Genomic DNA, 23,794 nt, shown 5'->3' with positions numbered 1-23,794 from the left:
CAGAATGCCGTACTCCACCTCCGCCTCACACACAGCTGAATATGTCGGTGGTGTTACACAAAAATTGTCTTCAGCAATATTCTCCTGTTGGTCTTCACTCCTGTTCTGAGTTGCTTGGTGGATTGGATCCTACATCAAAAAGGAAAAATGACATATCAGCCATTTTACTCTTCATTTACAGTCAGGGACCTCAGGTGTGTGTGTGGAAGATCCACACTCTTCCACATGCTGCTGGCTCTGTGGGGCATAATGATTACATCCTGGAAGATGAAGTTAAGTTTCAGATTCTGGAAATACGGCCCACCACTGGTTCCAGATACTCGTCGTGATGTATCTGTCTATCATTTAGACTCCACTCCAGTGCCAGTCGTACATTTGTGACTTGCAGACACTTAGCATTACTTGAATTTTAAAGACAAGAGCAGCATAAACTCAGTAATACAAACTATTATCCAAAACAAATCGGAAAATAAAATAAGAATCAAGAAATACAAGTGGATCATTACATCTATAAAAGTTCCCCTTGGCAAAATAAATTTGCTCAGCAGAACACAGCATCAGTCTGCTTGCTTAAATGCTGGACAAGACAAAAAAAAAAAAAAAAAAAAAAAAAAAAAGAATTTTTAAGACAAGTGTGAACACCTAAATAGAAATATCGCAAGGGATTTTTGCACATTTTTGGGGGACCTACTCACATTTAGCTGTGTTGCTCATTCCAAAGAAGCCCAATTCTTACAAGTTTTACCTCACTGTGAAGGTGACTAATCAGGCTTTCCAACAATGTATACCATTAGTTATGCTGAAGGGAAGAAATAAGCACTTTTTGTTTTAAATTTTTATGTGATAAATGTATTTAATGTCCCTTAGAAAATCACAAACAAAACAAAACAAATTCCTTTCATAACTACCTTTTAAATCTCTTAATTATTTGCTGTATCCACTTTAATCATATTTGTAACAATTTAGATGCAAATCTCTGATCTTTTTATCATCATCTCTCTAATTTTGCTTTCAAATCATCTCTAATTATTTGACCAATAAGTCTACGGTGAAGTATAAATACAGTATTTTAACTTGCCTGATTGTCCCATGGTCAGGCACACTCTCACACACATACACACACACACACACACACACACACACACACACACACACACACACACACACACACACACACACACACACACACACACACACACACACACACACACACAGTCAGTGGTTTGTTTGATGCTTGTCAGTTTCGTTTTCCTCCTCTTCCTCTGAATTGTGTCATTACAGCCTGGGTCCAAAGGTCTTGCTAACTGATGTTTGAGCCAATCAGCTGATCCTTGATCTTAAACTGGAGTTAAAAACTGTTTTGTTTTGTGAAGTTCCCCTGCAGACTGCACACCCTGCCCCCAGTCCCACCCCCATCTTCACCTCTTGATCACTGTACATCCGGCACCACTAAGTCTAGACTCCAGGGGGTCCAATAAAATCCTCTTCCTTCACTCACAAACAAACTGCTTACAATTTGACTCTTTTACATCAATAAGTTTTGTTTCATGTTATAAGGTGATTTCGCCATACTGACTGGATTCATCTGGGGAAACCAAAACTGCTTGAGAAATTTCCCAGGCCTGAACTGGGTGGAACAGATTCTACTTTTGCTGCAGACCAGGGAAGTGTAGCATGTGACTCTGTGGATTGGAAGAAAGCGTAGAGTTTATAATCTATACTCAAGAATGCTCATTATATTCTATTTTTAGGAGTAAACACACCCACAAAATTTGGGAGGAACCTTATTTTACAGAGCAGACTGTCTCTTGTGGAAAAGAATGAACTCTGATCAAAAGAAAGTTGTAGAATTGGCAGACTGTGTCTAATCAATAATTCATGAGTTTGCCAGTAAAGAGTGCTACTGACCTATTTACACTCACAAGCTGGTCTATAAACCAGGACACAAGAGATGATAAAAAAAACCTACCTGAGTGGTTAGTAAATATGAACCAGAACACCGGATTGGATTTCATGCTACACACATAGCAACCTGAGAAATCTGCAGAAATGACATATTTCTAAATCTGCAAGAGGAAGATACGACTCTGCTCTGACAATAGACACACAACTAGCTTAATATCAATGTGGTTATCCTCTACAAAAATGAATAATGAACACAACAGCATTCTGTTTCTAATTTAGATTTTGTACCGTTCAATCTGAAGGTGTGTTGAAACGTTACAGAAGGCTGAATGTGCTACCCTATCAGATAATAATCCTCTGCTGCTTTACATATGCCAGTAATTCAGTTATGTGATGTAAAAATACTATGTTTAAAGGCCATTAATCAACATAGGTGCAAGAAGTGATGCAATTGATGTTAAAAAATGTAGGGCGGAAACTTCTGCAGTATAATTGGTGTGTCACCTTATGTACTTTTACAGACAGGATGCTTCTAAAGTGTAAATTACTCTCCACAAGTATGTTACCTCAAGGTAAAATTATTACAATTTATCATTATTATTGCAATGATTAAAATTGCTTAAATATACAAGCGTATATTTAAGCAGGTAGGATGCCTGGATAGTATAAATTAATGAATGTATCACTTAATAAAATAAGATAGATACATTTATGTTACAATGTTAATCTGAGTTAAGGGTATTTATACATGGGCGTGTACTCAACTCTACATGGATATAACAACTTTTGTGTTTTGCACGTGCTCACAAACATGGGTGGGACATCTTTATGGGTAAGCTGAAATGTTAGAACAGTAATATCTCAAGAAAAAAAAAAAGAAAAAGAAATCTTTATCAGTCCGAGTTACTGGTATACTGATACTAATTTGATATACTGTCTTTTGTTGAAGTTTGCTTTTATATTATGGACTACTATAAGTTTGAACACATATGCGTCCAAAGCTCCAAAGCTTTTCTTTCTGGCATCATAAAGGAATCATTTTCCCAATTTAATTGGGAAGAACCTGAGTAGCTGACATGGGCCATGACTTCAACACTAATAACTACCTCTGAGTTAAAGTAGACCTTTGAGATTTACCCTCAGTCTCACCTGGAGCGGTCAACCTCACTTATTCTTTTGCTGACTGGTTCCAAAGTATTATGGAGATCTTTCCCTCAGGTGCAAGGCTTCATAAAGATCTAAAACAAGTTCTTCATCAATTATATGTCAGAGCTCTGCCTGACTGTCTACATGCTTTATATTGATGTCAAGCAAACCTGCCAAGTGATACTTCCATCCACAAAGATGAAGGCTCATATTTAAATGCCAAAAATCTCTGTAAAATAAAACCACATCTCTGAAAGTCGCTTTTCTTTTATGAGAAACAACATGTAAGAAATACCTCAGGAAATAATCTTATATCTGCCAAAGTTTGCAGCATCACTTGGATATTTAGTGTAATGTATTACAGATTTCCATCAAACAACTGCTGTTGAAATTCATTTGGATCTTAAAGTTTCTGCAACAGAATAGATGCTACATGTTGGTTGTCACATGGTATAGTTGGCAATAATGTTAGTGATGACTGACTGAACAATTCATGCAACATGTTATGTTTTTGTTTGCTTCCTGTAAACCGTCTCTCTTCTCTGTTATAATCACAGGATTATAACAGTGATGACAGGGTCAAGCTGGCGAGAGAAATGTGTTCGTCACATTTGCCTGTGTTTGTTCAATCAGTCCAAGTGAGGACTGACTCATTTAGACACAGATGGCTCCCACACACACTTACAAGAGAAGATAATCTGGAGGTGGTGGACTACTGTGATTGGAAAGATTTGTGTATTTTTATTTATGTGTGAGACAGTGAGACAGTTCAACAAACTTAAATCCATGTTCTGCCAGCATGAAACTTAGAAGCCTGTGATTAGACAACTTAGTCAACTTTTCTTTCTCATTACAATTTCACAAGCTTTTCTTTGACTCGTTCAAATCTGAGATACAATATAATACTATAATGTTATATTTTTGTTAGTCTATAATCACTTGAAAAAAAGAAATACATTTTTATTGATGTGTTGGACCCCAGGAAGAATAGCTGCAGTTTTGCTGCAGCTAATGGGGATCCAACTGAAAAGAAAAAAGAATGAAGAATGAAAGCCATCAATAAGTGTTGCCAAATGCCCTCCCCATGCCCTGTTGTAGTAGCCAAGAAAGAACAAATCAAATGTTAGTTACAAAGTTTTTTTGTTGTTGTTATTTTTTTGTCACAGCTGCAGCTGTAGTTTGGAGATGCATAAAACAATTATTTAGTTGCAATTTGATATTTGATCCACAGGTCAATTAATTTCAGCTTTATTTGAATAGGGCCTATTCAAAATAATGTAATCTCAAGGTACTTTATGGACATAAACAATTGAAGCCAATTAAATGTAATCAAATTAAGATAAATTCACCTTTGTCCAATTACTATCAGTGTTCATACAAACCACTTTATTTCAAAGTAACAGGCAAACTAAGGAAATAGTTTGTGTCACATTTCATATTTGAACTAATCCCCCATTGTGAGCAAGCTCAGGGAAGTGAGTGACACTGGAAAAGAAAGAAACCTCCTTTTAACAGGAAAGTTAACTTTAGGCAGAACCCAACTGAAGGCGGGCAGCCATCTGCCTCGTCCAGTTGGTTGTGGAGAGGACAGGATGGAGGGATTAACTGGCTCTACAACTTTTAGCCAGAGAGACTTGCTGAGAGGAGATGGCGATACTACAAAGTACACCTTTAAACATTGTAATTTGGAACACTGGGTAAAAACCCTGGGTCCTCCTGGAGTTGATGGCAAACTGGAACTGCTTGTGGATTAACATGAATGAAACAACATGAAAAATAAATAAATGATCAATTAAAAAGAAAGAAATAATTACAGCCAGAAGGCAAAGCTCTCGATTTACCAGTCGATCTACATTCCTACCCTCACCTATGGTCATGAGCTGTGGGTCGTGACCGAAAGAACGAGATCTCGTATACAGGCGACTGTAATGAGTTTCCTCCACAGGGTGGACGGGCTCTCACTTAGAGATAGGGTGAGGAGCTCGGTCATCCAGGAGGGGCTCAGAGTAGAGCTGCTGCTCCTCTGCATCGAGAGGAACCAGATGAGGTGTCTCGGGCATCTGGTCAGAATGCCTCCTGGACCTCCCTGGTGAGGTGTTCCAGGCACGTCCCTCTGGGAGGAGACCCCGGGGAAGACCCAGGACACGCTGGAAGGATTATATCTCTCGGCTGGCCTGGAAATGTTTTGGGATCCCCCCCGCAGAGTTGGCAAATGTGGCTGGGGAGAGGGAAGTCTGGGCTTCCCTGCTTAGGCTGCTGCCCCCACGACCTGACCCTGGATAAGCGGCATGAAGATGAAGATGAAGAAATAATTACAGAAATAAAATTTGACTTATTTTAGAGTTTTTTTTTCTCTTTAGAAATCACAGATAACCATAACTAATGAATAGTTATGCAGCTAGCATAAGCTCTGAAATGTTAAATCTGTGTGATTTTGTCCTATAAAAGTAAGTGTGCTAATCTGTAGCAGAGAGATTTGTGTTTAGTTCAATATAGTCCGTTTTATTAACACAAGAATGTGACATTTATACACAGCATGTACAGGAAATTTTGCCTTTCCAAAGCTAATGAGATTAGCTTAAATTCTGCTGCTGCCAGTCCAATATTTAAGAAGGTTCCTGATATGATGACAGTTCCTGCACTAGCACGACCACATTTGCTGAGTGATATATACATGACAGGTTTGATTTAATACATAACATTTAAACGACATAAAATCAACAAATAAATTCACAGTTTTAGAGAATATTGGCACAAGCAGAATGTATAAGCAATAAATCATAACGCAGTTTGTAGAACGTACAAAGAGACAAATACGTTATATAAGTGCAAATAATTTATCATGATATTGTTCAAATAAACAGCATGCACACAAAAACAGAACCAAGTTGATTATATTTTTAAAAGTAGCATGTTGCTTTCATTGCTGACCAGCAGATGTCAGCAGTTTTCTGATAATCCTCTGACTTGTTTGTTAAATCCAGCTAGTATGTGTTGCATATGCATATGTGGGGGCTGAGCTGGAGGAGGCAGTTTGTCAATGTCAAGCTTCTCAATAACAAAATGCAAACTTAAATAGGGTTAATTTTAAGCGAATAATATCACCACAACCACAACCAACCAGAAATGTTGCTGGTTGTTGCCTTGGTGTCATGCCAGGTGAGTTTGGTTGGTGGTGGGTTAAGATACCCTGCCCTGGTCCTTTGTCTCTGTCACTGTTTTCTTCACTTTATGGTAAGCAAAACTTTTCTCCATTTTGGTGAAGACCGCAACTCCTGTAAATGCAGTCCTTCATGAACACATGTTTTACTTTCCTACTGACAGCAGGAGCATTATGGTTGACTTTTAGACAAGCAAACAGTAGAACTCCTCTTGCTCTTAGATGCAGTACATTTGATTGACAGGTGATGGCAGTAACTTGCAATGAAAAGTTATTTGTGTAGTCATAATAAAGGCTTCCCAAACTTTAGAAAGGAAAGGACATGATTTTTACTCACTGTAAGATGCCTTAAAATATTCAGGAATTGGATGTATTCAAGGTTGTGCACATATGCATTTAAGCAACAAATGTAAACATGACTGTTTGAGAATTAAAGTTCTTTGTTGACATTTTGTGTTTTCTTACAAATTCCATCTTGAGTTCCAAGTAAATACAGTATAAACTAAGTTTGGTCAAACTGCTACTGAATTGCATGCATGTAGCAGTGAAACCTATTGCAGTGACACTTATAAAATCATTTTCATATAGACAATTTTCTATTTTTGTTTCTGGGCAACAGCTTGTCAACTATTCTGCATTGTAGTGTGATACTATAGTGTGCTAGTCACTTCTCTCTTCAACAGCACAGAACTTCCTGTTTTGCATGACAAACTCTCAATTTCACCTGCGAAGCACTGAATGTTCCAATAAGGAAGAAAAATGCTGCCTGTGTTTTTCTCCACACATTGTCATGTGTTTCATATATACATATATAATGACATACAGAGGCTGCATGAAAGGGTGGTCTGTTCAGCAGCCTCTGATCCCACCTCTCTGCCTTTGATTCAAACCTGGTTTGTTCTGTCTCACAACATGTTTATCATCTGTGTGCAGCCTTCAAATGACATTATGCTGTGATCCCACGGCACATCAAAGCACCTGTTTGATGAAGACGGTCAAAGGATATGACTTTTCCACTTTCATAAGAAACTGGACAACAAAGGCTTTATACAGCAAAAAAGATTATATGTTGTAATAAAAAGCCTAAATTATTTTAAAAATTCAAACTATTAAATTACTATACTATTAATACAAACTACTATAAATGACTAATTTAGTGCCAGGTTGTAAGACATTTTGTTTCTCTCATTCTTAATTGCTGTCTCTGCAGTTGGTCAGACGGCAGACCATGGATTCCTTTTTGATGAATCCTTTAACATCAGTGCCTAAAATACTAAAATTTCAGCCCTCAGTAATTTTAGGAAAAGTTTAACAGTACTTTCAGTTGCAATCATGTACCAAACTGACCTTGAGGTAAAATCTCTGCTTCACTTTGGTTTATAAAAATTCAAACATGGCTCAGGGATGATTGAGACCTTCAATTAAGAAAAAGTAAAACTTAATATTTGACAGACTTACATTAAAAAAAAAAGGAATATATGTAATTACATATTTTCATTTTTTTTAGTGATCAAAAGTAATATATATATATATATATATATATATATATATATATATATATATATATATATATATATATATATATATATATATATATATATATATATATATATATTTATGTGTGTCATATTGAACTTTTTACTTAAAGCAGGTCTTTGTATGAGCCACAAATAGCTTTTCTAAGTTTTCAGAGAATAATTTCTGAAGTCTACAGAAAATTACACAATTTAAATGTTTAAATGTTTTCCTATATTGTACTTATTTTTCTAAAAACCCACAAGGGTTCTTTTTTTATTATAAAGAATAAGTAGACAGAATAGGCACACTGGATTGAAAATTTTTCATGATTTCAAGCATTTGCAACTCTGTTTCTATTATGTATTCATTCCTGTCTGCGTTTCAGATATTTTTTTTTATAAAAGATATATTTGACTAATAACTGGTAATAATTTATGTGACATTGTATTGAGTATTTACATTGGCTAATGAAGCAGCTAATAATTTTTGTCTCTTCGTTTTCAGAATAGAATAGAATAGACGTACCTGCATTGTCATTGCACAAGCAATGACAATACTAATGAAAAAAATATTGTTAGAATAAAATGAAATAAAGTATAATATAATATAATATAATATAATATAATATAATATAATATAATATAATATAATATAATATAATATAATATAATATTTTAGATTAAATATAAAAAATGACTATGAAATATAGGAAAGCAAATAAAACATATCTCATAAGATTTTCAAAAAATGTCTAGCATGTTTGCGTATTCAGACACCTGTAATGTCTTTAAGGCTAATTAGTCTCAGTGTTGTGTTTAACCTCTTATTTGAATAACTGTGAAATATTTGTTATCTATAAATGCTGATAAGGAATTATTTCCCAATGTTTTAGTTTTTGGGGGTTTAAAGAGTGTCTTGCACCAAAGAATTGCCTTACGGTTTGTTGTGTTTGTTTTCTCCTTTCCTTCAGTGTACTGGCAATTCTGCTTTTGCTATGAAGCATTGGCAAAGAGAAAGTAAAAAGTAGCCTTACTCTGGTCTTTTAAGGTCATGATCGAACTCTGGTTTCAAATTCCAGTGCTCTTTTTTCTATGGAACTTCAATACAAATACCAAATTGAAACCTCCTGAAAAGGAACAACAAAACAGCGTTGCAAGTTTTTTGTATGAGACATTGTTAAAGAAAAAAGTGTGACAATCTTTTCAGCAACTCATTTCAGAGCAGTATCGTATGCACTAAATTGTTCCAAAACTGATGTTTTTTTTTTCTCTTGGTTTAGTTTTCTGGCTGTTATCTACTGACTGCCGTTGTTGACAGCTAATGTGATGTGTGATGTTGGAAAATTACATTTCATTGTCCTCTTCCTTTTGTGTACTAACATTTTAGATCTGCTTGTTTGCTTGGATTGAGAGATCTCATGGGGGTCATTAATAACACAATTGTAAATAAAAGTATGTGTTGTTTTCCAAAACAATGGAGTGAAAACAATGGAACAGGAAGACGGATGCTGACTGTAAAAGAGGCACATGTTAAGTCCTCTGATCTGAGTGATGAAAGAACTTCCCCTGTTAACTACTTTTCTTCATGTCAGAGCCACCTAAAAGCCATATACCAGCTCCACTGGAGAGGGAGGCAGGGTAGATCCTGCCTACCCAAAGCAAAAAGGAATAAATTAAAACATTCCATTTTAATAATTAGCTTCCATATTGTTTTCATATTATCTTATCATTATTTTTATATAATCTTTCAAATTATAATTTCTTATAGCCTGTAGTACTTATCTATTTAAAAGTCATGACACTGAGTGCTTTTTATAGCATAATGCGAAAACAACTCAACAGCACCTCCTTCTGGCCAGGTAGTACAGCTACACAAGTAATTCGCTGTATTGCGGTCAAAGCCACACCCTCTCTTTAGGGTACAGTGCTGCTTTGCCTTTTCCTCTCAGATCATTGCAAAGATGTGTGTTTGCGCATGCATACACACATCTTTTCTGTAAAAAGCCAGATCACGACGCTACCTTTTTATGTTACTGGTCGATGTTAATGCTCTACGCACGTTCAAAGAATGAGTGAATTGATGCTTCGCTCTAAAGCCATCCGACACTGGCAGGATGACACCACTAGAGAGGCTAAAACTATTTCCATGCCTTTTTGTTTTCCTTTTTGAGGAAAAACATCAACTTACTGTACTGGTTGTTGTGACGTAAAGTTAATTGGGAGAGTCCGAGGAATGCTATTGAATCATTTAGCAAGCTTTGCTCATTTTTATTGGTGTCTTACAATCTTGATTTTGTTAGGTGAAGCAGGCATGACAAAAAAAAAAAAAAAAAAAAAAAAAGATTAGGCGGGCACTTGGAATCTACCATACACATGGCGGTCAGCCAAAACGCATGCATCCCCCAACATATGAACCTTCCTATTAAAATAGAAACACTGTAAACACTCATCTGACTTCATTTTAACTTACAGTGTTTACACTGATCTGCCAATAACAGATTCTACATTGGGTTGAGGAGAGGCCATTGTGTCAGGTGGATGGAAGCCAGCTGTGGACATAATTTATCTAGACAGAAACAGAAAAGAGGACTTGTTTCCTGTAAGAAAAACATGCTGGGAGTTGTTTAGTTTTAAAGAAAGGAACTGAAGTTGGATCTTCTCGGTATTGGTCCCAAGCGTTGCCGAATCAGCATTTTAGTCAAAGAATGCATGGGAGAGTTCATCCTTGACCCATATTTACTTAGGGGCATTTTGAAGGAGACAATGGAGGGAGAGTGAAAGGTCATCACACTGAAACATTAAATTTTTCATGCCTCAGACACGTAAAACAAAGAAGGTGTGGACAAACTTTTGCAAATTATCCAGGAACCAATGACCTTCTCATTCCTGTGTTTTATGTCTAATCGGATCCTCAGTAAAGGATTTCCTCTTTTGTTTTTGTTTGTGGTGCCAATGCATCAAACACAACCAATGATGTGAAAGCTTTTGTTGTCATTTAACGTCACACAGCCCTGTCAGATCCACTTATCGGCCTTTCCTCTGATGAATAAAACACCTTTTGTCTAAGTTATCCAATGGCAGATGAAGAATGATATAACAGATGAGTTACATCATGTAAAAGAGAGGTAGTATGTCTAATTTTAAGATAACAAAATCTCCTGGTTTCACTGTAAAGCAGAAATACCAGACATGTATGGATGAAAAAGAGACACTTACACAATCACATTTCTAGTTTTATCCCTTTAAATAAGATCCATCTGTTTCCTGACTTGCTGAGTTGGTTATATTTTTTTCAAACTCTCTGGAGAATTTCAGCCACTACCTTCTTGAGTATCTGTTCAGTTAAGACTGATAACCTTCGCCCATTTTAACATGGCAACATTTCAGAGGCATGCTATTTCACGAGAGGCAGCGTGCATGCTTTGTACAAGGAATCTGAGACATGTTCAACATACTTAGAACAGTTCTATCTATGCATACTGCTGTAAATAGAGTTGAAAACTGCAATATCCCAAGATTATACCTGCTGGGATTGCATCATGCTTTTTGAACTTTTCATTTTATTTCTGGGAATCAACGTGCCATATGGAAGATCTTGACTTATTATGAAGTATTTGTGGGACTTGTATGACTCCTGAAGAACTTTCCTCCCATAGCACAGCTGTGATGTGAATACCAGAGCTTTGTGTTGTGAGGTCAGATGTTCATAGATAAACTGAATCACAGAGGATAACATAAGCTTGGAGGTTTAGTTGTTTGAAAGGAAATAGTCAGAAAAAAAATGTCTACATTAACAAACTTCTGATGTGCAATGCGAGGCTGGTTAGGAAATCGCTCATTAGAATCAGAAAAATGTTGTTCTAATGAGCTGATAACGCAAAAAGTAAATGTTATTTTGCTGGATGAAGTAACATTGCCGCCCTGCTAGATTACACAACTATGATTTCATAATAGGTGAGGCTCATTTCCACAAGCAGGAGCTTAGCCAGTAAGAATATTTCACCCAAGAACCCGTTCCCATGAAAGTCACTGGGAATCTATTGATTTATATTACTGTAAAAATATTTGGAGAAATTCAGTAACTATGATTTTTATGAAGTTTTAAATCAATGCCAATGATAAAATATGGTTGGTGGAGAAACAGTAAATTCCCTGTCAAGAAATCAGGATATTTATTAAAGAAATGTTCCAATATCTTGTTTTTGACTATTTGGGTCAAGTGTTTCTACAAGAGACTTTTTGAATATCTATATCAACCAGCCGTGTATTTTAATAAAATTTTCTACAAATCAAGGTATTGATGTGAAATTAACAAACATCACTGCAACATCTTTAGGATAAAACTTCTAGGCTTGGTGGCTTTATGTGCAACAGAATTGTAGATGTTTTTGGCTTGAACTTAGCTAAAATTTAAACTTGGGAAAATGCTCTTTAAAAATTAATTTGGGAAGATTTATAAATTATTTTTCCCTGAAAAACCACTGTCTAAATATAAAAACATTTAACTTTTAGCTGAATGGTCATCAAATTTCCAGATGATTTACACCAGTGAATATTTTTTGTAAATTGTTATTTCTCATTAGGTTGGTGTTTTCACATAATTCTAAGAATAATAGAAATAAATCCCATTATGTGTATTTTTGGTGTATCCTTTCCACTTATCTATGGAAAAGAAACCTCAAATAAAAAAAGGCTTTCCTGGAGTGTCTCAGGCCTCACTGACCTAGATTAGATTAAACCTTGAAAATGACTGGTCTTACTCGAAATGAACTAAATCCACCAACCATTGCCTCAAACTCAAAATTCTGTTGTTTTTTATGTGTAAACAAATAAACAAACAGCAAAAACAAACACCTGCCATCTCCACTTTTAACCGGCCTTGCAGCAAGGAAATGTAATAATCACTGTTCTGTGTTAAAGAATAGCTTGCCTCCCTGTTGAATCCCAACTTGATGAGTTTACAGCTCAGAATTTGCAAACTAGTGCGGCAATGAGGTCAGTAACTAAGGTGCAGAAGTAGGCCCACTGGTAATGGTTTAACCCTTAACAGTTTCAGCAGCGTTAGAATAAGATATGCTGAGCTCAGATAAAGTAAGATAAACTAAACTATGCTAAGCTATCTAGCTCCCAGCATTAGCATCACATATGTTTCTATAGTGGTCAACTCCAGTCCTCCACAGCTGCAGTTCTGCAAGTTCCAGGAGTTTCCCTGCTCCAACACATCTGACTCAAGTTAGTGGGTGATTAGCTGACTTAAGCCTGTTACATACTCCACGAGAAGCAAGAACTGAGTTCTTGTTCTCGAGGCTGCAAGAACAAGAAAAAACGTCTTGTTCGGGGGGGGGGGGGGGCGATGTCTGCTTTATGTGCAATGAACCCGGTTGTTACCTCCGCCGAGGAGGTTGTTTGCCCGGCGTCATTTTGCTTAAGATAACTTAAAAGGTTACGGATGGCTTTTATAAATATTTCAAGAGTTGTTGCAAATGTAAAAATGAAGAACTGATTAAATTCTGGTGGTGATCAGGATCACCGTTTGGATCCAGGAATGTTTTAAAAGGATTCTTAAACATTGTGCTTGGGAGAGGTTTCTGCTCTCCGAGTTTCTAGTTTCATATTTAACGAGCAGCTTCGTCCGCGGCAGGGCGAGTTGTGCACGCGGCTGGGTCCGAGTGTTTTAATGCCACATGTAAAAATGTTCGTACTTTCTCACCACCTCGATAAGCTGTTTTATCAAAACAATCCGTTTTGCCGGCAACATCTAACACATGGAAGCAGCAATTCCGCTTCATGCTTTCTCTGTGTTAACGACGCACACCTCCAATGTCCGACCAATCACACGATACTTCTCGCAGCCCTTCAAGAAAAAAGTTCTACCAGCCCGGTGTGTCAAGAACTGTCCTCAAACACGTCCGCAAGAAAAAATTACGTCATTTTCTTCTCGGAGCCTCGAGAACAAGAAAAAAGTTCTTGCTTCTCTGGATGTTTGTAACAAACTTTATGCAAAGTGTGACATCACCCTCTGCACAAGTCTGCTAATTAAGTCCAATGTGTGTCAGATGTGTTGGAGCAGGGAAACTCCCAACATTTGCAGGACTGCAGCTCTTGAGAACCGGAGTCGGCCACCTTGCCTAGAATAAAGTTTTGTAATCACCTCGTCTTTGTGTAAAATTAAAAACATTTATTCAAGAGTAAAGTAATAATTTATATATTTTTTTTATGTAATAATGTTACCAAACACAAAAAAAATCTAATCTTGTTCTGTTGTTCTTGGGTTGCTAAAGAACCCAGAGATTTCTCAGAATCTGCTCAAGCAAATACAAGTCAAACCAAACATTTTTCCTTTTGACAGTATGGCTGAAACTAACCCCCTAGTTTGATGATTTATAACCATATTGCACCACATACTCACAGTGTTGTTGGGATATCTACCTAATGAGCAGCTAATCTGTTATTGTAGACTATTTTGAGGTATTGTTGCCATTGACAATGTGCTGAAATGAAGCCAATTTTTAGCAGAACTTTCTACTCACTATTCTCAACTGAAAGATTGCGTAAATCAAGAGCTTGGCAAGCTTTGAGTGCTGAGATTAGCTTCAGATATGAATGCATAAAAATGCTCAATTCCAAACAAAAATAACATACATATATTTATCTGCGGTTGTGTAGCAACTTCACAAACATAAACAAACAAATCTCCCACATCTTGATTGTGAAAACAGGGAACAAAGTCGTTAGTATTTGGTACATCGTGTATATTTCAACATAAATCTGAAAGATATTTTGGTTCTCTTAATAAGCACAGCCAACTAGATAACGTGTTGCACAAATATACATATATTACTCCTATTTACAGATATTTAAGTGTCTTTTATGTGCAAATATGCTATACAATTTGATTTAAAAAATGACATACATTGGTTGACTGTACACATAACATGCATGTGACACTGTCTTTACACACTCTTGCAACAATATAAGTGTTCTTTTTGGGGCCTGCCTTCGTGGTCTGACAACCATTATACTGCTGCACATCACAATAATGTGCAGGAAATGGTTTTTGTCTTGAGTGCCAATGAAGCCAAAAACACAAAGCCCCCAACAGCGCAGGATGTCAGAAAAAAAATCAGGAAGTACGCTGACGTATTTGGTGTGGAATGTGTGAGCTTCTCCCCAACATTCTCTGAAAGCCATGGGAACAGTCTGTGGGAAGGCTCATCCAACAGTGGTCACTCTCACCTCATCAAACCTTCCTGCTTGCCATGTGTGTGTGTGTGTGTGTGTGATGCTATTTACATCTGCTGGTTTGAAACGAAAAGCTAGCATTTAGTGATGCACACAAAAGGGCTGCCTGCAGCAACATACAGCTTCATGAAGACATTATAAAATTGTTTGTACAAGCTAAAACATACAACACCACATTAACTTTCCATATTCTTCCTGTTATATTTTATATTAACCACTGGAATGTGGTTCTGAAAAAACAAAACAAAAAAGAAAACCAATCAAAATAAAATCCAAACACAAAGATTTAAGGGTTAGCTGTTTTACAAAGACGTGTGGAAGAGTTGCTTTTACCACCACGCACGTTCAGGCTGCAGCAAGTTTTATGTTCATAAACACTCATATAGAAGAGGGATGTTTGGCAGCACTGTGGGGAGACACAGCCGCAAGGAAAAGTGTCAAAATTCCTGGAAATTCTTGAGAAGTACAAGAAAATCTCAACTGCTTGAGAGCTCTAAGGTTTCTCATGCTTGAATTTTCAACAATGATCACTAAATTCAAACTTGAATACCGAAATGCTTTTTGTTGCATCACAATGTTTAACAGTAATTTTTTTCTGATATTTATGTTGAGCTTAAATGAAAATGGGCACAAATGCACAAATAATCCAGTCAAAAATGTACAGCAAATGTCTTTGTCTTTCCTCTAATTTTACAAATTTACAACGAACTTGAATCTTTTTGGTCTCTGTTACTTATTCCATACAAAAAAAAAAAGAGTTTTCTCTTAAGTCTTTCGAGGCAGGGGAAATTTCAACCTCCATAGAGCACATCCAAAGATGAGCTGCCTCTTTTTGTTGATGCCACTGCCTGTTTACTCTGCCTGAGTCGACATCTTGGGAGAATTTTCCAGCTCTTTCCAGTTGCCAGTGCTCCCCGTTGGGCTCCGATTGGTCATCTTGGTCAGGAGCGTTGTCCTGCGGATGCTACTGTCTGAGTCCTCTTTCTTGAAGTCAGTGTTAATTTTCAGGCAACAGGAGAAGCAGCGCACAAAATCCTGGAGGAGGTGACCGCTGAAGATCATGTATATCCAGGGGTTACAGCAGCTATTGAGACTGGCAAGGAGCGCAGACAGAGTCACTACTGTGTTCTCCGAATCTGAGGAACAGAGAGAGGAAAGAGGAAAAGGATGAATAATCCACAAAACATCTGGTAGAGGCAAGGCACCAGAGGTGCCTGAAGCAAAGTTCAAGTTGTGTTTAGATGTGGGGCCTTTTTAAAAAAAAAAAAAAAAAAATATGTGATGACTTTGGTGAATACAAGAATTTAGAAATATTACATGTTTTAATATCTATTGATTAAAAAAAAAAATTGCTTTCATGCTTTGCTTTAATGCAGAACCCAGTCTGCAGGTTCCCGCCACCTTATGAAAAGCACTTCATTTGTGTAGCCAAAGTGTGTCTCCCAATCATAGAAACAATTTTTAAAATAAAAATTTAATGCAGTGTTTTACTGAAAGCCTTAAATAACAATATCTTTTTGTTTCTCTAAAGGAGTAACTGCTGCACCCTTCCAGTTTATAAAGACATTGTACGTTTTTCAACGACAGCTTTTACATGCATATTTGTTTTTGAAAAATAAATAAATAAATAAATAAAAAATAAATAAATTGGTGCGTAAAACCTGCGTGCGCCTGGATTTTACTTCATCCATAAGGCTGTTTGCATTATTCCGTCAAGGCTCTCTCTGCGGCGTTTATTATTGGCTGTAAATCACATAATTACAGTAGGATTTATGTCTCTTTCATCACTCACCATCCCACTGGAACTCTGCATCCCACACGGACCACATCTGCACAGTGAAAAAGGGTGCCCAACAGACGACGTACGCCAAAACAATCACAAAAGTCATCTTTACGGTCCTCAGTTTGGCTCTGGATATAGTTGCAACGCTGCTGACTGAATTCTTCCCAATAAGCCCGTTCCTGCACGCAGCGCCAGCCGTCGTTCTCCTTTTCTTGTATTTGATATTTTTCCATATACTGTGGCAGATGAAGCCATAACACATCATGAGGATGACCACAGGCACGAGGAAGATGCCCACGGTTATCCAGGTGATATAGGCCTTGGCGCCCCAGGGCTCGATAAAGTAAGACCGGCAGTCGTACACGTCCGAGCTGTTATGGATCTTACTTAGAGAGAAGATGAAGTACTGAGGAGTGCTGAGCACCAGGCTGCACATCCACGTGGAGATGATCATGATGTAGGAGCGCTTCGTGGGCTGCTGGAGAGTCTTCAGCGGGTGGCAGATGGCGATGTAACGGTCCAGGGTCATCATCACCATCATGTAAGTGGACGCAAACATCCCCATCACCTGGAGGTGCGTCACAACTCTGCAGAGAAAGTCTGGACCGTAGAAGCGGAAGGTGATCTTCCAGCAAAGCTGCGGCAGCACCTGGAAGAAGGCGACTACCAGGTCAGCCAGGCTGAGGTGTTTAATGAAAAGGTGCATCCGCGACATCTTCTTCTTAGTGTTGTAAATCGCCAACAGGACGCTCACGTTTCCTATCACAGCAACCACAAAGGTGATGCTCAGGACCATAATCTCTATTTGGGCCAATTCTTCATTTCTCGCAAATGGATCGGATCCGTTCGGGTGGACGGTGCTGTTGTTCCCAGGCGTTCCCATCATTAGACCATCAGTCAGACTGAAACCCAGAGACTGGTTCTCTTTGGGCAGGAATAGCGCATTGTCAAGAGAGCGCATGGCACTGCCCCTCTGTGCGCCCTAGCAGATACAGAGCCAGAGGGGCTGTGAAGTGCCTCCTTAACCCGTATATGGAGCTACCTGATGCTTCCAGAGAGGAACTCGCTGCTCTGTGACTCGTGGCGGCTGTGGTGGCTTTTTAAAGTCGAATCATATTTCAGAGCGGCTGTGCGTAAAACGGGTGCGCTGAAAAAAAGCCCCACCAGTTACTTACTCGCTATGGTTTCAAGGAGACATATTCATAAAACAAGTTTGTTTAAAAAAAACAAACAAAAAAACAAAAAAAAAAAAAAACAGAAAAAAAAGTGCCTTCTTTAATTTTTGTTTGCTGTGCTCAGCTTACTTTACCAACCTCCACATCAGCAGCCCAGTTTTAGTTTGCAGGCTTAAAAAAAAACAGAAGCAAACTGTGAAACACAAAACTGAACAGATGACAAAAACGCTAAGATCTTTTTGAACAATGTTAAAATAAACCCCACATTTTTCAGTCATTGTGCAAAGCAAAAATAACATTTCGTCTGATTAACTGCTGCAGGAAGCAGATAAACTGAAAATATGAAGTAATTTATGATGTCACTGTTGTAATGCTACATTCACTTCAGCAGGAATGATTTCAGTTAAAGAGAAATGCTTGTGTTCACTTAGAGCAAGGCCTTTAGCAGCAAAGGAACAGATTATAACTGTATATCTGAAGTGGTTTCTCAAAGAAGCACCAGCAGTTTTGTATGTTGTCCAAAGCCAAACTCAATAAAACTACTTAACCTGGAAGTATTTAGCTTTAATAAAATTCTAATCGGGTGCAGGGAGCTGCTGTGTTGGTAAATCTGCGTAAAATGGAAGCACAAATTGTTTTACTTTCACTAAGTTAAACTTCATTTTCATTAATAAATTCAAGTTTTCAAGGGAAACTTATGCAACAGAGTTAAACTTCTTTTGATTTATATTTAATTTTATAAAATCATGACATATTTTGAAATACTCCTCCTCTATGTCCCATACCTTGTTTACACACCAGTTGTTTACTCTTGTGTTTTCAGAGACGCCTTTTTTCTGTTATACTTTTAGTCATCTTGACCTGCTTAGATCTCTACGGCTGACTCGGTGAAGATGAACAGAACATTGCTTCATGGCACCCACAAAAATGCTTTTATTATGCTGGTTAAGCCACAGAACTCAGCTGCTTTAAAAGAAAAATCCTTGTGAAAACAATTTTTTTCGTCTTTTGAGGATATTTCCCCCCAAAAGTGTGGTTTTAAGAAAATATTTCACAAACATCAAAGTGATATTTTTTCTCACTATAACTAACAATGAAGAATAAACTTTAAAAAAAAGTGTGTATTTTCTTACATCCTGTATCTCTTTTTGCTGTTATTTTCATTGAATAAAAATGTACAATCTCTCCATGAAATTAAATTAGAGATTGATTGAAAATTAAATCTGCTTTGAATGACCATTTGTGTCAGTCTTTTCCACCCAAAAACAGCTCATAAAGGTATTTGTCCATTTGGAGGGTCAAGTTTCCGTAACTGACAGTGAAGAGCATCTTCTTCTGCACAATTGGCCAAACATTCTTGAATGCATTTACAACAGTAAAACTCATTTATGAGTGTAAAGGGACTCAATAAAGCCAGACTTCTGTGCTCCCTGCAGTTGTTTCAAGGACTCTCTCTTTTCCAAAGTTGAAATCCTCAATGGTTGGGAATTTCTGCAGGGCTACCGCTTCGCCTCTGCTCTTTGCTTCTGCATGTTTACTGATGTTGCCTCAGTTTCCAAGAGACCCATAATATAAATTGCGTATTAGAGTTTCCATTACCAAAGCGGATGATTGCCAACTGGCTATGGGTGTCTGGCAGCAATTCAGCCCGTCTGATCCATGTGCTGATAGCGAGGATGGCTATCTTTATAGTACTTGCATTGCAGCCACCATCCAGATCTGCTCTCTGTCATTTCCGACGGCCAACAAACTGGAGCTCCCTTCCTAAAATTTCCTGCTGGCTGGTTGAACTGGCTTAGATGTATAATAAAGTTTCTTCAATTATCTCTGTGTCTATCTCTTCTAATCTCCCCATAATAATAGACAGAATTGATTTCTGACGCCACAGGCTTCTGCTGACCAGCTAACCGGTTTCCTTCCTTGGGAGTCCTGTTATGTGATCCACTTGCTCGGCTACACTCATGTCTTATCCTAGAGGCAGTTCAAAGACAGTAGCAACAGATGTGCTCCTTCACGCTGGCCTGAGCCACGTTTAACCTCATCTCCTGCTTTTTGAACACATTCACCAGAGATGTCCTGCACTGTTATTACAGCTCCAGGCTTTATTTGTCTCTGTTGCACACAGAACATGAGAACTTTGCTCACCATCATCAACTGTGGGTTGTGAGTCTGAGCCCGGGAATCACGGGAATGCATGTTGTGTCTGCAGTAGTCAGTCTGAATTACTTACATCCAAGTTTTACTCTCAGGAGTAAGCTTTGAGAGCCAGTTGGACACGCTGCGTGTTTATTGTGTAGGGATGTAGACATGTTGGGAAGGAATTCATTCTTTTAGAAAATAGTAGGTCTTGTGCTTAAATTTGTTTAAGATGGGTTTAAAAAAATCACAAAAACAAAATAAAAACACAGAAAGTTGAGAAAAAGTGGTGGAGTCTTTGTGTAAAACTGGTAGATTTAGTTGTCATGATATTCTTTAAGTGTTTTTAGTGTATTCTTTTTCCCATGTAAAAAAAGCAGAAAGTACACCATCTTCCTACTGTAAGACATCGCATAACAAGACATTATTATACTCCTTATCCTTACCAAGTCATTACACCGTGTTATTATTTATTTAGAAAAAACTAAGCCAAAGTGCATGGGCAAGGTATGAAAAACTGCAAACAGGGCTTTATTCAATAAATTGCACAACCATCTTTTGTGGAATTAACATGATGAAATTGTTATATGGCTTTAAAAAAATACTGAACAAACATGACTTATTTGAGAGGCTTCCTATGAAAAACACTTCTCAACACAACAGAGCACAGCTTAGGTTTGCAAACTTGCATCTGAACAAACCACAAGACCTACAAATCAAATATCTTTTAAACAGATTGAACAGAAGTTGTAAATATGCACAGCAGCACATTTAGTAAAAAACAAAGTAGAAACACCTCATACCAGGTTTAAGGGGAATGGTGGTGGCGGGTGATCATTTAGTGTTGTTTAAATGCAACAAGTTTACTTTAAAATCAAACATACTAAATGAGCTTGCTGATGATGAAATGGTTCAGCACATTTAATTCGCAGCACCTGGATGTTAGTAACTCTTATTAGTAATGTTAAAAAAAAACAAATACAAAATTTAGTTCAGTTTAATAATGACTGACAGTTTAACATATTACATGTTTCTGTTCATTAGGGCTTGAATTATACAGATGCAGAAAAACAGAGTAGAAAGAGAGGGCTGTATTCTCTCATGACTATCTGCTGTGGCTGCTGGTGCGTTAAACCAAGTTTTAAGGTTTATTAATGTTCCAAATCATGCATTTTTGTTTGTTGTTTTGTCTCAGATTAAATAGTGTGCTGTAATAATAGCATTTCCTATAGAATCTTTTTTTTTTTTTTTCTAAAACCATGATATTTTGCTAACTTCAACCTATAGGACCTCACCTTAAAACAGGAAAAATTACATAAGTTAAGCAAACTAGTCCTGGAACTTTAAACAAAAAAAAAAAAAGAAAAAAAAAGAATGAATTCTATTCTATTCTATTTCTATTCTACAGTCAATTAGCAGATGCTTTTATCCAAAGCGATTTGAATATGTGTGAGAGCAACACAAGCGCGAAATCAAACAGTAGAAGAAATCGTAGGAAGGTGCTAGTGGACTGTTCAGTTGGACACAGGTCCTTCCATGAAGTGCTACAGGCTTTTTTTTTTTTTTAATGAATGAATGAAAAAAGGAAGCAAGAAAACAGTTATGTCGTAGTCTCCTACAAGAGTCTTACTGTTAAAAGTCATGTTTGTGCTAGCAAAATGACGAGGTGAAAACAGCCCACTAATGGCTGAATAGATACCTACATATATACATACAGGATATATAGGAAGAATACACACAGATAACAAGATCTGGAGCCAAAACACATGAGAAACTTATTACAAAGCCCTTGCATATTTCTTTTGGGAGAACCAGAGTAAGATTGGCTTTGGTGTGATCTTGCTCTTTATGAGAAGTTTTTTAAGCCAAAAAAAGTACAGAGCAAATAAGATTGGACTACATTTAGATGTGAAAAAGTTCAATTAAGATTAATTAATTCCAAAATTTAACATATTAATAAGAGTGGGGTTTTGTAGACATTTTGTTTTTGCTTGCAGACCCACTCCAAGTATAAACAAGAGAAGCTAGCATCCCACCTAGCTTCAACACCAAAATTAGTAGGTCAATATTAGACAAACATACAAATTCACTTGCAAAAATGCTCTGGACTGACCAAAATCTCAACTCAAGTATTTCTATTGTCCCTAATGGAAAAGTTATACGGGATCTCTCAATATCCAAATGTCACACAGTAAAATCCAACACACACCAACCATGATTGTCCACTGAAACTACAAATCATAACACAAAGGAAAAAAACCAAACCGCTAAAATGAAAATAAAACAGCAACAAGGCACAAAATGACCCTTAAATTATTAAAAAATGCTTAAGAGAAAACACTAAAAAGGAAGAAAAACACTACAAAATATAATCGCTCAATAAAAAAGCATTTAAGGAATAAAATGATCAGGTGCTGTTAAAAAAATACCATTGCACATGAACAAGGGAATTTTTCAGTCTTTATCTGCAGTCTTGGGGTTTGGAATCTCAGACGGGAAGGGAAACACAGTAAAGTCTTTTTGTCAAAGGTGGTTCTGGTTTCCCATAATGCATCTGGCTTTCCTCACTACTTGCTGCTCGTATACAGCAGACAGTGAGGACTGTGAAGCTTACAGCTTTATGGACAATTAAAAGCAAACAAAACTGGATGCATTGCAGCTAAATTTGTGGTTCTGACTGGGGATCATTGGGCCCTTGTTAGAAATTCAAACTACATTGTTGGTACAACTCTGGATATTATCTCTTGTCCACTAACAAATTTAAGAGACTGTTTTTGGTGCTTTAGTCAAACAGAAGCACTTAGTAACAACTCCATCAGAGGCAAAACTCCAAACCCTATCCCTGAGCCAAGCAGATATTTAAAACTATTTTTGAATGGGTTGTTTTGTTACTGCTTCTCTAAAAAGTTCTATAATTGGGAATCATTTTGTAGAATAATACTTTTTTGAGCTGTCTGATGCAGCTTTGTGAATGAGTTCCTTGAAGGTGAGACATGTCTTATCTTCAGTGGTTGTACTTGTTGCCACCTGCACCACACCATGGATGTCTCTGATGGTGACTCCCTCTATATGGAGAAAACTTCATGACGGATTTATCCCAACATGTATCTACAGCAAACCATAAATGGCTTCAGATGGCTATGCTCAATCCATGCTTTAAGGATTTAAAGTAGGAAGGGGGGGAACGACAAGCGGTTTGGAGCGACTTTGTGGTAGGAACAGTGTAAAGAGTTCACCACACATCAGCCAACAAAGTAAGAAAAGCCTCCCTCAGATTTTGATTCAGATGAGGAAGCCCTGTGTAACAGGATCCCAGAGAATGTACAGAGCAGAACCTACCATCAGTGAGACTGGCCCCTACAGTGGTGGTCCAGTCAAACAGGGACCCACCCAAAGCTGTCTGTCCTGGGCTGCAAGTATCTGATTAGCCCTGTCACGTCTGTCCTGTGAGTGGCTCTTCTCATTTGCAAGTCAGATAGGAACAAAACAGAAAGCTTCCTTGAGCTCTGAAAATGGGAACAGGCTAGTTTGCCTAAGAATCAGGCAAGGCAGCATTGCGAGGCCTGTGGTTTTGTTATTTTTTTTCACAAATAATGTAGATCAAACTATAATAGCTTAGTGTACGGAACAGTTTGTGCTCTGGGTACTTGGGGTATAAAAGACATTTAAGCCTTTCTATGACCATCTATATTTCTGGTTGTTTTACAAGGAAAAGAAAAAACTCTATATT

At 37.4% G+C, this 23,794-nt stretch overlaps 1 protein-coding gene across 1 annotated transcript; it reads right to left on the bottom strand.

Moving 5' to 3' along the window:
- Window positions 1-14,302: 14,302 nt before the first annotated feature.
- avpr1aa (arginine vasopressin receptor 1Aa) lies at window positions 14,303-17,734 on the bottom strand. Its single transcript, XM_079254889.1, has 2 exons — window positions 16,763-17,734; window positions 14,303-16,106 (listed from the first exon to the last, which is right to left on the bottom strand). The coding sequence occupies exons 1-2, from the start codon at window positions 17,712-17,714 to the stop codon at window positions 15,823-15,825; spliced, it is 1,236 nt and encodes a 411-aa protein (XP_079111015.1). The 5' UTR covers window positions 17,715-17,734; the 3' UTR covers window positions 14,303-15,822.
- Window positions 17,735-23,794: the final 6,060 nt, after the last annotated feature.

This window comes from Telmatherina bonti, assembly GCF_933228915.1.
Source record: "Telmatherina bonti genome assembly, chromosome: 2".
Lineage (NCBI taxonomy): Eukaryota > Metazoa > Chordata > Actinopteri > Atheriniformes > Telmatherinidae > Telmatherina > Telmatherina bonti.
Note: the sequence above shows the minus strand (reverse complement) of the source record. Positions and strands in the feature narration are given on the sequence as shown.

Excerpts from the sequence above, each read along its gene's own strand:
- avpr1aa (XM_079254889.1), bottom strand. The coding sequence starts at position 17,714 with ATGCGCTCTCTTGACAATGCGCTATTCCTGCCCAAAGAGAACCAGTCT. Across the intron at positions 16,107-16,762 it reads TGCAGAGTTCCAGTGGGATG|ATTCGGAGAACACAGTAGTG; the intron begins GTGAGTGATGAA and ends TCTGTTCCTCAG.